Genomic DNA, 14,763 nt, shown 5'->3' on the forward strand with positions numbered 1-14,763 from the left:
AAAATAAGTGGGAAATATAGACAAATCTAAATACAGTAGTTCCCTAGTCTATTTTGAACATGCACACACAGATAAATCAAATTTTGTAATTCATTGTATTTTATGTAGGCCTATGCACATGTAAGGAAATTGGGTTTTGAAGTAACCATTTACCATATCTGCTATCCTGACTGTACTTCTGTGGGCTTTCATAGATTCCGTTAAAGATTCCGTTATATCAAATGGGAACAATAGATCTCTTATTCTCCTGAATACTGTAATTGAACTCTTTGGAAAATGGTGGGATGGCAGGATGAACTTTTCCAATCTTGAACAGAACTCCACTGTTATTTGAATTTGATGGGTTTGATCCCCATTGAACTCAACAAAGACACAGCATTTGATTCAGTATGTTCGCTGAGAGAGCTAAAAAGAAAAAAGCATTGGGTTGAGCACAGAAATGTAACTTGTAAGGCGACTTTTAGAGCCAGCTGGGAACAAACGGATTAAAATAATCATGTTATTTTAGGATAATATTATTATAGCTGCATCATATTACATAGGCTATTATAATGTTTTTGTTATTATGATTTTGATTTGGTTTCTTATTATATTGTTATTAGCCTACATTGCTATAATTGGGCTTTTATTATGCTATTCCTATTACTATTATCAGCAGCAGCAGCAGCAGCAGCAATAGCAACATTATCAATGAGCGAGACGCAGGTGCTTTTCCAGCTTCCATAGACCCTTCTAATGAATAGGCCGTTCCGCATTAACCATTCATGGATTTCGTGCGCGCATAAGTAATAGTCTGCGTCCCTCATAAAATATACGCCGCTCTCTGCGCGCTCTCTCCAGGGACTTGAGGCTTTCATCCTTTCTTATACGCTCGAGACAAATCGATACGTATTCAGACCTTCATAATAAAACATATAGAGCTAGCCTAGTTTTTACAAAAAATTAACAATATAAAAACTGTGTAGCCTACATTGGATCCATTTTCACTTTTGGAATGACAACGTATTTTGGAGGATTTTAATCCTTTGTTTTATCTTCCCTCTCCTGCATTTGTAAATACTGCGCCTTGCAGAACGAATCTTTTGGATTAGTGCCTGGTCATTGAGATACAAGCTGCATTCATCACTGCAAATTCATCGAAGCAAATACAGACATTCAAGATTTGGCATTGAAACATTTTAATTTTGGATTTTTCCTTGAGGTTAATGTTCAGAAATATTCGACGAACTGGTTGTCACCAGAGAGCAACACGAGGATGGGATATGCAAACAAAACCCTGAAAGGATGCACGGTGTTGATTTGGATCGCCACCCTCCTGCTTATAGCAGAGACCAGAAGAGTGAAGCAACCTAGATGCCCCGCATCTTGTACGTGCACCAAAGATAATGCACTGTGTGAAAATATAAGATCGGTCCCTCACAGCTTTCCACCTGATGTCGTTTCGTTGTAAGTGCTTTGAATTAAATATTGTTAATTATTTAAATCATATCATAGGCAGTGGCATTACGATGGGTCTATCGTATGATCGATCTTTCTTTGTCTAGTTTTTGAAGATGTTGAATTGAATAAAATAACAGCACAAGTAAAGCAGCAAATTGAAATAATGTAGGCCTACAATGAAATTAAATGGTTGACATTTTATCAATAATATGAATCTATGTTCTGATATATTGCCTCATTTCATGTGTACCATGTTTCTATGCAGATCTTTTGTCAAATCGGGATTCACCGAAATATCTGGGGGAAGCTTCTTACACATGCCCGCTCTACAGCTTCTGTGAGTTTGACGTCGTTACTCAACGATTTTTCATAATACCTGCTAAAATGAGGGTCCATGTGCATCAACAAAGCACAGCCCTGTTCCCTCAGAGGAAGAGCAGAGTTATGTCATAACACACAGCACATGAACATTACAAGTATGAGCAGGAGGATTAGGCTACACGAAAATGAAGTGGTTCACATTTTTTAGCAGAGGGGTTGCTTGGTAACTCAACCACAATGTGAAATATTTCTATTCAAGTGTGAGTAAAAACTACAATGTGACAGAGCAGTGGTTATAGAAATGATGGAATGAAAACTATTTTATATTTCCTGAACAGCCTATTCACTGCCAACACGTTTGACTCAATTGATGAGGACGCTTTCCTGGGTCTACCTCATCTGGAGTACCTGTGAGTTGTACTCTCTCTAATGGATAAGATCCTCACAAATGCATCATCTGAGGATTTCATCCTCAAAATATGTTATTACCTCATTCACAGGTTTATCGAAAACAACAAAATTGCTTCAATATCACCATATGCATTCCGGAGCCTAAAAGCACTGATACACCTGTAAGTATAAGCATGTCCCTTTCTACTTTCTTACAATCTGAAATCGCGGAAAATGTGTTAGAACTATGGTCTTGTGTCATTTACATATTGTGTTAACCATACTTGAAAACAGAAATAAAGTATTGTAACCAATATCTTTGCAGGCTTTTTGCTTCTTCCTAGGGTGCATAGCGTTATCAGCAACATGGTTGACTGAGGCCCCCATTGGTACATTCAAATATTAAGCAAATGGACCTTGGTGGTGGCCACTTTATCATTGTCAAAACTTCATAGGATTCAAGTCCTATTTCAGTGATATTGAACAAGGTTAACCTCCCTCACTTCTGCCCACCCTTAGTGGCTTTGGCATAAAGTAGATGTTTCTGGTTTTCAGGGATACAGTATTTTGGCATAAAGCCAATGTTTCTGGTTTTCAGGGATTCAGTATTTTCAACCTAACTTCCATTTCCCCTGAAAAACACAAGTAGGGACTCCGTTCAGGCCTCTTTCTACGCCTGCTACGTTAGGTTACTTCTGCCAGATCAAGTTGCCAAAGGACACTCTGTGGTGGGTCTAATATCACATGTAACCTTGGTGACCTCGCTGACTGGGAATATTTCCAGATTTCACATCAGAATATTTGCATCAGGCACTCAAAACCCCCCTGAAACCCAAATAATGTATATGGACAAACATGTTACAAAAACATTGGTTTTACTTATCATGTGACCATCATCAGTATGCCTTGCCAACACTCTGAAAGGCCTATACACTCCTTTCTATAGAAAAAAAAAGAGACAGACATGAGTGGACATATGTGTTTTCCAAATCATTATTCTAAGAATGTATATCCTTTCACTATTTTACGTAGATTGTATGAGTCTACTCTGAAAATGTAATTATAACTAAGAACGATATGACCTGGGTGGGCAAAACGAAATATAATACCTGCTCTGTAACTTTACTCATACCATCTGAAAAGGGCCCACCCAGTGACAGGGTGAAACTTTTTTTGGAAGTCAGCCACAAGATATTGTGTTGATTCGGGACATACTGTATTTTTCCTGTTATGGTCTAAAACTCACATTGTTTTCTTGTTTTTTATCAGGAGCCTGGCCTATAATAACCTTGAGACATTACCCAAAGATGTTTTCAAGGGCATGGATGCTTTGGCTAAAGTGTGAGTGTCTTTCTTTCTTCTTCACATAACCAGCGGCCTTATGGGTAACGTCACCATCTAAAGTGTACTTATGTTAAACAAAAAAAGTGTGAGTATCTTTTCATTCAAAATATTCAGGTTTTGATTATGCATACTTTGCTAACCTGTTTTACCAGGGATCTGAGAGGGAACCACCTGGAATGTGACTGCAAACTAAAGTGGCTGGTGGAGTGGATGCGTACCACCAATGCGACTGTTGACCAGATCTCCTGCAGTGGGCCCCCGCTTTTCCAAGGGAAACTGATCAATGGCCTTGGGCCCGAGTCATTTGACTGCATAACAGCAGGTGATTGGTGCAATTATTATTTCACACCTTGGAATGTTAATCTCCTTAACTACTGCTGCCTCGTGCTATTCAGCACTGTGGCCATTTGAATTAAATGCAATAGACTCCAATAGACTCCAAGACTGTCAATTCATTACTAGTCAGGATAAAGTGAAAATGGTACCACAAGTGATTACACTGTAGAGTATGTACCTACAGTAGCCTACAGACTACTATAACAGTCACCAAGGAAGAATTCCCGTAATGTTGCTTTCTCTGGTAGTGATGTCAATTAAATTTTATTTTGTATATTAATACATCTGTTTTGTATTGCAGAGTTTGCCTCTTATCAGCCCCTGACGTTTGAATCCATTTCAGTGGAGTCCTTTACCTTTGGCATGGACCAGTTTGTTGTGTTTGCCCAGCCCTTTACTGGGACATGCAGCTTCCTGGAATGGGATCACGTTGAAACGGTTTTCAGAACCTATGACAGCGTTCAAAGTGAGCAATACGTGTTTTACAGTATATCACCAGATGACAAAATGATATGCCAAGTGTGAACTGTCATTGTAGTACTGTACCTGTCTTACCAAAAATACTATATATTTTGTAACCTAAAACGTATAGTTGCATGTTTTCTCACAAATATTTACTTTATGTTCCTATGTTCTAACACTTTGTTTTTGGTCCTTGTTTTACAGGTACATCCACTGTGGTATGCAAACCCATGGTGATTGATAATCAGCTGTTCATCATTGTAGCCCAGCTCTTTGGTGGTTCTCACATTTACAAGCGGGACATCTCTGCCAACAAATTCATAAAAATCCAGGACATTGACATCCTGAAAATCAGGAAACCTAATGACATTGAGACATTCCTCATAGATGGTGAGTCCTTCTTCGTGATCGCAGACAGCTCCAAGGCCGGTTCTACCACAGTGTACAAGTGGAACGGCAATGGGTTCTACTCTCACCAGTCCGTCCATGCCTGGTACCGTGACACAGACGTGGAGTACCTGGAGATCTCTGATAAACCCCATCTGATCCTAGCAAGCAGTTCCCAGAGGCCTGTCGTCTACCAGTGGAGTAAGAGCCTGAAGAAGTTTGACCGGCGCACTGATATCCCCGAAATGGAGGACGTGTTTGCGGTCAAGCACTTCAAGGTGAAGAGTGAACTTTTCATCTGCCTGACGCGTTTCATCGGGGACTCCAAGGTGATGAGGTGGGACGTCTCCATGTTCAAAGAGGTACAGACAATGCCTTCGCGGGGCTCCATGGTGTTCCAGCCCATCTCCATCGGCAACTGGCAGTACGCCATCCTCGGCAGCGACTACTCCCTGACGCGGGTCTACCAGTGGGACTTAAAGAGGGGCGAATTTGTTTACTTCCAGGATCTGAACATCCAGGCACCAAGGGCATTCTCTCTGGTGTCCATTGACAACAGAGAGTTTCTGCTGGCCTCCAGCTTTAAAGGGAAAACTCAAATATACGAGCACCTAATGATTGACCTGAGTAATAATTAATTAATTAATTAAAACAATTAAGGAGTGTGTAGTTGACAAGTGCAGTAGCACTGAACACTGGGGAGAGGATGACTATACTGCACCACTATTTGCATGATATAGCCCACTAATAAGAAAGAATTCCTGATGAATGCCTTGCTAGAAACATCTACTGTGTCCCTCTCTTTCACAGCACTCTTTCTTCTTTTTTTTTTCCTCGTAGACAAAGCAATTGTTGACGTACAGCAGCTAAGCCCTACACTACGGTAACTACAGTAATACTTGTGCTATAAGATAAACTTGAGGTAAAGTAGAATAAAGTAAACGAGAATACATTTGTTTGTGAAGTACTCATTAACATTTAACTGACAATTTGCCAATAAAATGTTTACGTTTTTACAATGATGAGTAAATTAATACAACATTTTGTATGTAGAGGGGACCACTCCAATCATGTTATATCTTTCATATGGAGCTATAGTTTTAGATTTTGAAATTACATTTTTAATTGAACCTAATGTAGGCCTAAAGCTGTTTAACTGCAATACTACAAAAAACACACATGTATTCTAATCTGTAGTAAGAGTGTGTTTTGTTTTTAATTTATTTTGCTGTATTTTATGTATAGTAGGCTAGTAATAAACCAATTTCATAAAAGCATAAATGTGTTGTCTTCATGGCCTTGATTAATAAACAACACAAATGCATTAGCCTACACATTATTTTAAAATCTTGATCCATGAAGTTCATCTTAAATTCCTATCATATTCATTCTATAACAAGAACACCTCTTTAAATAAGTACCCCAATAATGTCCACTATTTATTTCAGATTTTTGGAATGAGGTGAAGTTTGAACCATTTTTTTAACTAGACATGAACGTAGGGTAACGTTTTGGTTGGCCAACTGGTTTGCCTACGGGGAAGGAAATTTCGCTACCGGTATGTTGTTTGCTGGATAGCTGCCCCCCGTGGTTAAAGTAATCATTGCATGTTAATACAGTGGCCACCAAGGTTACATATTAAACCGGTGTGACACTCACTCTCAGGCAGAGAAGGGTGTAAGCTACCTCCAAGGCATGTTCACCTGTTGCATCTTACAATGGGTGATTTGACGAACGGTAATAGCATAGACGACCGAGGTCTATCGGTCGTTCCTCGTAGAGAGGAGGACATCAAAGTTGTATTTCACAAAGTTGGCGATGACGACGACGATGAACACACTACTGAGAGGGTTCATTTACAAAGTAACAGTCATGATGAGAGGGGTAATGATGAGGATGCAAGGACTAGAACAATGGAAAGCAGCGCGAAGCAAATATTATGTCCTCTTCTGTATTGTAGAACTGGCGGCGGCGAGGATCCCATCTCAACGGACGCAGAAGACACAGTTACCAAAGGTAGCCTTCAAGCTAAAGTTGGAGAGAATGTATATAATTTCGCTATCTTAAGAGATCTACTAACGCAACCACTTGTTTGTTGTGTATTAATATAGTCCATTGTATGACTGGATCTGCTTCCATCTAGTTGAAGTGATGAACTTTGAGATAGATGGAGAAATTAGAAATGAGAAGCATTGGCGTAGCCAATGACGAACTCCGTAGCAGCACGTTATGTAACTGACGTAATCGCTGTTCTCTAATGACCGAATTACTTTACTGATAATCATAAATTTTGCCGCACAAGCCCTTTCATTTTAAACTAGCTAATAATAGCCTAAATATTGCAACATTGTGGCCGCTTCACCTCTCACTTTCATCAGTCTGATTATTAATTATTGAATGTAATCCGGTTTAACATTTTCATCATCCTCAAAGGGGATGACGAGGCATTTTCCCACCAGGAACAATTGTATTATGTGGCTGTAACTTCCTGAATAGTGTTCCCAATTTCTGCACCAGAAAACACCTAGTCATTTATTAGTTTTTCTTTTCAACATAGGCTCCTCATTTGTAATTTATTTAGGTATGATGACAAAATTTGAAAGAATGAACACCTAGCCCACAGGGTGTAAATCAAACTCACAAAGAAGCCTCTAACAATGGTGTTGTCTGTTCTCAGATTAGTCATATTCTTCTGCATGTCTAGTCAGTACAATTTCCCCTTATTCTTCCTGTTCAATTTGAGTCACCCGCCAATTAGAGGACATGGGTTCATGGCACTCTTTCTATGTAAAGCAAAAAAACATGAGCAATCAGTGGGTACAGTGTGTGACAGGCTAACTTTCAGGTTTATCTAGTAATATTCCTGCAGCTTTTACAGCTTGTAAAAATGTTTTCTGTAGCTGTAAGCCTTAGCAGGGATTTTCTTCAACAAAGGAGCTTTTGATATCACATTTGAATACTGTACCTCTTCCTCCTCCCATTTCACCATTTCAGACAAACAAATATTACATTCTGTTGTAGTAGTAGGTTAATGTTCAGTTCCAGACAAGCTATTTTAACCAGTTCATGTGTCCTCTGTCCTCAGAGAAAAAGCATTGTCCAGGACTGGGCCTGTTCTATGGCCTGCTGGCTACAGTGTTCTTCTCCGTTATAGCTCTTCTGGTGAAGACAATAGATGGAGTCCATGCTGTAGAAATCAGTGCCATTCGCTGCTTCTTCCAGATGCTGTTTGTGATGCCTATGCTTATCTATCACAAGTACGTTATTACAAAACAGTATTTAACTGTATTGAACAACTTGACCCCTTGACCCCTGATATTTACATACAAATATTTCACAATTTCCTGTTTTTTAGGACTGGCTTCCTTGGACCAAGAGACAAGCGGGTCTATTTGGTGATGAGAGGATTCTTGGGTTCCAACGCCATGATCCTATTGTACTATGCAGTGCAGCAGATGCCCCTGGCTGATGCAACAGTCATCATGTTCAGCAACCCAGTGTTCACTGCCTTGCTAGCCTGGATCTTCCTCAAAGAGAAATGCACAATCTGGGACTGTGTCTTCACTGTCTTCACCCTGGCCGGTGTCATAATGATAGCCAGGCCCCCCTTCATATTTGGTGCTCGTATAGAGGGAATAGAGGGAGACTACACCAATCATCTCAAGGGGACTATTGCAGCCTTCGGTGGAGCGATAGGAGCAGCCTGCACTTTCGTTATACTAAGGAAAATGGGCAAAAGTGTCCACTACTATCTGTCCGTGTGGTACTATGCAGTCATTGGTTTCATTGAGTGTGTCATCACTTTGTTTATACTTGGTGAATGGACCATTCCATTCTGTGGGAGAGACAGGTGGATCCTTATGCTGATAGCAATCCTGGGCATCGCTGGCCAAACATTCCTCACCAAAGCACTCCAGATTGAGAAGGCCGGCCCTGTGGCCTTGATGAGGACCGTCGACGTGGTCCTAGCCTTTATTTTCCAGTTCATTTTTTTCAACCGAAAGCCCACCATGTGGAGTCTCGGTGGGGCGTGTTGTGTGGTCGTCAGCACTTGTGGTGTGGCGCTAAGGAAGTGGTACAGCAACACACACCCAAGAAAGAGCTGAGAACCACACACCACACAAATAAATTACTTTTTTGCTAGGAATAAATTAAAGGTTATCAATTAATATGATGTTAATGTTCAGCAGACGAGTGAAAACCAAAAAAAAACACAGAAAACCAAAGAAGCAATATTACATCCAAATGTTACTGTAAGGGTTTGAACACAAAACTGGACTTGTTTCAGTGTTCACATCTACATACAGTACTTAGAAAATAGTGTTCCTCAAGGGTGCTTTGGTAAGGGTGATATGTCGAACCATAATGACTCAAAGAACCCTTAAATGGCTCTTTGCATTTCAGAAAAGGGTTCTTTTATCTTTTAGTGATAATTAAAATGTAGGGGCGGCGGCTCATTCAAATATTTTGGGGCGTGGTTTGCGCACAGATCTTTTTGTGCAACCGTGAGTGAAAGTGTCATTCCAGTTGATCTAATCGGTTGTGTTGTGTCATTAAATATGACTATGACCAGTAACGGTGTCTTGTTAAAAAGACTCGCATAAAGTCTTGTGTCAATTGAGAACTGTTGACAAAATCTAAATTCTCTCCTCAGGGACCCCCAGCCGTTCCAGAGCTAGCACACCTGATTCAACTTGTTAATTAACAGTAATAACACCGTCATTTTAACAATATAATATAGCTAACCCCATTATAAAGGGTTCTATATAGCACGATAAACGGTTCCGCTATGGTTACAAGCCAAATAACACTTATTTGGTAGTGGCACTATATAGAACATATTTTTTGTGTTGAGGTCATCAGCAAAGGTCATCAGCAAAGCTTATATTAGCATCTTATTGTATTTTAAATGGGCTGATATCCTTTATTTTATTACACTGCTGGTCAGAATCGGTTTGTTGTGGAAATTTCAAAAGTGTGATGGTGATTTTGTAAAAAAAAATGTATACAAAGATTTGCTTTGTGCAATGTGTCACTGAGATTGCTGGATAGCAATAATATTCTGTTGACCCAACGAGTAAGCAGCATAATCAGATGAATTCATGCATATCTTACAGGTTATCCTACCTAGTTAAATAGTAGAATATGATGGAAACTTGATATTTACAGTACAAATAGCTTTATGACGGTATACCACAGAAAACAACTAGTTGCCTTCCATTTAAAATGTTTACTAGTCATTTAGAACTAAGCACTTGAGTTTGCACATTTTTGTTACATGCAGTATCAGTGATGATGCTTTGTATAAGTTGTATACTCCTAGTTCTCTCAGGGTTTCTATGCTGTTTTATAGGATTTTTTCTGTATCAATAGCACTTTCTCAGACTGATTGAAAGTCTTTGACTTGAATTTGTTCTTGTTTATCAAATATCTTAATGTAGTGAAAATGTTTCTTAACTTTTCTGTGTTCAATAATTTTCAGGTAGGTTTACATAAATTGGTTATAACGACAGTATGAACAATTTAAATGAACCATTTCATTCTTAAATTTAATTCAGAGCCTGTTTATATGACATCATACATTGTTTATAGAACGTGAAGTTACTTATTTCACAATGTGCTGTGTTCAATTAAGGTGGACACAGTATATCTGAACCTTTGTGTAGTTCATGTTTGATTTTATTTAACTGATACTGATTTGATTGATGAAACTGAAAAGTTGGATACACTCGCACAAAGAAGAGCATAAAATATTTTAGTTACTACCTTCATGCCTTACTAAATCCTTTCTCATCTATGTAATTATTATATTACAGTATTTATGACTATTTCAGATTTATTATTAGAAATAAGGATTATTCTAAATGTTGTATATTTGTCATTTTTTCTTATAAAATACATTGCATACACATTTCACCTATTTGTCTTGATCTCTCAAACTAAGGAAGTTTGATGTTTTCCATTTGATCATACATTCGCGTGTCTGTAATTCCTGCTGCGCTCTACCATAAGATCTGACAGAATGATTTTACTCCACTGTTGCACACAGTTGTTCCAACCTGGCTAGAAAAAGTACTCCGTTATGAACAAGACTACACAATAGCTTTTCTCAAAACACTGAGTCAGAGCCTTTTACCTCTAAGGGGAACCATTATCATGTAACCCTGTGTTTAGGTTTTAGACTTTGCCAAGACCTTTCTCTCAACCCTTCATTGAATAACAAAGATTGTGTACTGTTGTATTGTATCATTCTGTACATGGGACAGATGTCTTCATAACATTATATATACACACACTGTATACACAGTGATTATACGAAACATTAAGAACACCTGCCCTAATAGTGCAACTCAATAGTAGGAAGGTGTAACTAATGTTTGGTATACTCAGTGTATATTACTTTCTGTGTAACCCATGTATAACATTTGTAGCCAGCAGAGGGCAGAAGGAACTTCAAAATCATCCAATGTGTTCAGACAGAGGATGGAACAATGATGTACAGTATATATACACAAAAGTATGTGGACACCCCTTCAAATTAGTGGATTCGGCTATTTCAGCCACACCCGTTGCTGACAGGTGTATAAAATCAAGCACTCAGCCATGCAATCTCCATAGACAAACATTGGCAGTAGAATGGCCTTACTGAAGAGCTCAATGACTTTCAACGTGGCACCGTCATAGAATGCCACCTTTCCAACAAGTCAGATCGTGAAATTTCTGCTCTGCTAGAGCTGCCCTGGTCAACTGTAAGTGCTGTTATTGTGAAGTGGAAACATCAAGGAGCAACAACGGCACACAAGCTCACAGAACGGGACCATTAACATCGACGGGGCTGTATTGGAGCGGGTTGAGAATTTCAAGTTCATTGGTGTCCACATCACCAACAAACTATCATGGTCCAAACACACCAAGACAGTCATGAAGAGGGCACGACAACACCTTTTCCCCCTCAGGAGACTGAAAATATTTGGCATGGGTCCCCAGATGCTCAAAAGGTTTTACAGCTGCACCATCGAGCACATCCTGACCGGTTGCATCACCGCCTGGTATGGCAACTGCTCGGCGTCTGACCGTAAGAGGATAGTGCGTATGGCCCAATACATCACTGGGACCAAGCTTCCTGCCATCCAGGACCTCTATACCAGGCGGTGTAAGAGGAAGGCTGAAAAAATTGTCAAAGACTCCCGTCACCCTAGTCATAGACTGTTCTCTCTGCTACTGCACAGCAAGCGGTACCGGAGCGCCAAGTCTAGGTCCAAAAGGCTCCTTAACAGCTTCTACCCAAATATTTTCTTAACTCTATTTCTTGAACTGCATTGTTGGTTAAGGGCTTGTAAGTAAGCATTTCACGGTAAGGTCTACTCCTGTTGTATTTGGCGCATTTGACAAATACAATTTGATTTGATGCGCGTAGCACGTAAAGATCATCTGTTATCAGTTGCAACACTCACTACCGAGTTCCAAACTGCCTCTGGAAGCAACGTCAGCACAATAACTGTTATTCGGGAGCTTCATGAAATGCAAATCAATTTATAACATTTTTTAAATGCGTTTTTCTGGATTTTTTTGTTGTTATTCTGTCTCTCACTGTTCAAATAAACCTACCATTCAAATTATAGACTGATCATTTCTTTGTCAGTGGGCAAACGTACAAAATCAGCAGGGGATCAAATACTTTTTCCCTTCACTGTATTAGATAACGTCATGGTCAACATAAACCCGCTACAATCATGCAGTACAGATTACTGTCAGCAAGCAGTTTAGCAGTTACACTGGCGGGCCCCGGTGGTAATAAATTAATAAAATCAAAAGCTTACCTTGACTTGGAAGAGTTCCAGTGTTTGATATCCATAGCCAGCTAGCTAACATAGCATCCCTCTCTGTTTGAGCCAGGTGTTTGAGTAGGCTAAACCAGCTAGCTGTATTTGCTAGTTAAGTAAGTGAAAGTGAAAAGAAATACAACAAAATATAGCTAGCTCTCTCTCACTCTCTGTCTTTCTTCTTCATTTTTTAATAAATTCATTTGTTCAAAACTGTTGTTTTTCTCTTCGAGTCAACTACTCACCACATGTTATGCACTGACGGTGCTAGCTAGCTGTAGCTTATTCTTTCAGTACTAGATTCATTCTCTGATGCTTTGATTGGGTGGACAACATGTCAGTTCATGCTGCAAGAGCTCTGATAGGATGGAGGACGTCCTCCGGAAGTTGTCATAATTACTGTGTAAGTCTATGGAAGGGGTTGAGAACCATGAGCCTCCTAGGTTTTGTATTGAAGTCAATGTACCCAGAGGAGGACGGAAGCTAGCTGTCCTCCAGCTACACCATGGCGCTACCCTACAGAGTGCTGTTGTGGCTACTGTAGACCTTCATTGTAAAACAGTGTGTTTAAGTCAATGGTTTAGTGACATGAATATATTTACTTTAATGTTTCACTACATTTACATTTACGTCATTTAGCAGACGCTCTTATCCAGAGCGACTTACAGTTAGTGAGTGCATACATTATTGTTACTTTTTTTTTTTTCATACCCCCCCCGTGGGAATCGAACCCACAACCCTGGCGTTGCAAACGCCATGCTCTACCAACTGAGCTACATCCCCTGCCGGCCATTCCCTCCCCTACCCTGGACGACGCTGGGCCAATTGTGCGCCGCCCCATGGTGCGCCGCCCCTATTTTTATGAGATTCACTGAGGATGGTTCTCCCCTTCCTCCTCTGAAAATGTGCAGATAACACTTAAATGTGAAGACCGGTACAAAACAAGGTGCACAATGGCAAAGAGATCTCTGTGGTGAAGTATCTGTCATGATATTTCCTGTTCCTCCTGTGGCAAAATAAACAGTGGACATGAATTACGAAAGCCCCATAAAGTCTTGCATACATAGCTAAAGTCAACTGACTGAAGATCCTTTACTTTGTGTAATGATATTTTAATGTGTATCTGACTCATGCTGCAGTTTTACAGTGAATTATAAATAATTAAGTTGAATTGGTGAACTAAAGTGTAGAGATTTATGGTGCAATTAAATCAGTAGAATTTCATGTTCCAACATTCCTCCTGGATGGCATACAAGTTCCCATTAGAGAATAAAGGGAAAATAATCAATAAAAAAATAATCACATTTTCCAGGTTTAATAGAAATGCAGCTGACAACTAGCAGCTGGCGCACATTTTGGGAAGTGATGAGAAATAGTTATAATTAATAAATGTCCCAAAAATTCTACAAACCTGTTTTTTCACTTTGTCATTATGGGGCATTATGTGTAGATTTCTGAGAATTATTTTTTTAAGCAGTTTTAGAATAAGGCTGTAACGTAACAATGTGGAAAAATATCAAGGGGTCTGAATACTTTCCAAATGCACTGTATACCACCCTCTCCTCTCAGTCATTTAGCAGACGCTCTTATACAGTTAGTGCATGACAAGACACCCACATATCAGTCGTAGTAAGTAAATGTTTCCTCAATAAAGTTACATTTTAGTCCCCCGCAGGAGGTCTTTCGCCTTTTGGTAGGCCGTCATTGTAAATAAGAATTTGTTCTTAACTGACTTGCCTAGTTAAATAAAGGTTGAATAAAAAACAAAAATTTAGCAGTCGCTATTATCCAGTGCATACATTGTCATACTGGTCCCCTGTGGGAATCGACCCACAAACCAGGTGTTGCAAGCGCCATGCTCTACCAACTGAGCCACCTGTGTTGTGAAATGTAATCACAGGTGACACCTCCCAACTCACCAAACCTGAAAGTGACAAATCAAATGTCTCACACGCAGAAACGCATGTTGCCACCTGGGTATCAGAATGGGGGAATGAGAAATGTTGTTGAGTGTCATCCACATAGCAATGATAGGAGAGACCATGACAGGATATGACAAAGCCAAGTGATTTGGAGAGAGACACCAGTAGTGAGAGCACGTAGTCCAGACCCTGGTCCTCTCCATGCCACCTGGTAGGAGAGATCTGCCTGGTAGGATGCAATCCATGAGTGTGCAGAGTCTGAGACACCCAGCCCTGAGAGGGTGGAGAGGAGGATCTGATGGTTGATGGTGTCAAAGGAAGCAGATGGATCTAGGAGA

The 14,763-nt window shown here is 39.8% G+C and overlaps 3 protein-coding genes across 4 annotated transcripts in view; 2 read left to right on the forward strand and 1 right to left on the reverse strand.

The window, feature by feature from the left end:
* Positions 1 to 14,763, reverse strand: part of LOC121534941 (protein FRA10AC1 homolog) — a 73,537-nt gene that overhangs the window by 31,045 nt on the left and 27,729 nt on the right. The window lies entirely within an intron of this gene.
* On the forward strand, positions 671 to 6,004 carry LOC121534720 (leucine-rich glioma-inactivated protein 1). Its single transcript, XM_041841331.2, has 8 exons — positions 671 to 1,446; positions 1,706 to 1,777; positions 2,100 to 2,171; positions 2,262 to 2,333; positions 3,421 to 3,492; positions 3,648 to 3,817; positions 4,133 to 4,297; positions 4,498 to 6,004. The coding sequence occupies exons 1-8, from the start codon at positions 1,256 to 1,258 to the stop codon at positions 5,316 to 5,318; spliced, it is 1,635 nt and encodes a 544-aa protein (XP_041697265.1). The 5' UTR covers positions 671 to 1,255; the 3' UTR covers positions 5,319 to 6,004.
* Positions 6,281 to 10,596, forward strand: LOC121534817 (solute carrier family 35 member G1). Of its 2 annotated transcripts, none has more exons than XM_041841413.2 (3): positions 6,281 to 6,696; positions 7,766 to 7,937; positions 8,036 to 10,596. In XM_041841413.2, the coding sequence occupies exons 1-3, from the start codon at positions 6,399 to 6,401 to the stop codon at positions 8,784 to 8,786; spliced, it is 1,221 nt and encodes a 406-aa protein (XP_041697347.1). In that variant the 5' UTR covers positions 6,281 to 6,398; the 3' UTR covers positions 8,787 to 10,596. The 2 variants fall into 2 exon arrangements, with proteins under 2 accessions (XP_041697347.1, XP_041697431.1); XM_041841497.2 differs by having other exon boundaries at positions 7,835 to 7,937.

The sequence above is a fragment of the Coregonus clupeaformis genome, chromosome 1 (genome assembly GCF_020615455.1).
Source record: "Coregonus clupeaformis isolate EN_2021a chromosome 1, ASM2061545v1, whole genome shotgun sequence".
NCBI lineage: Eukaryota > Metazoa > Chordata > Actinopteri > Salmoniformes > Salmonidae > Coregonus > Coregonus clupeaformis.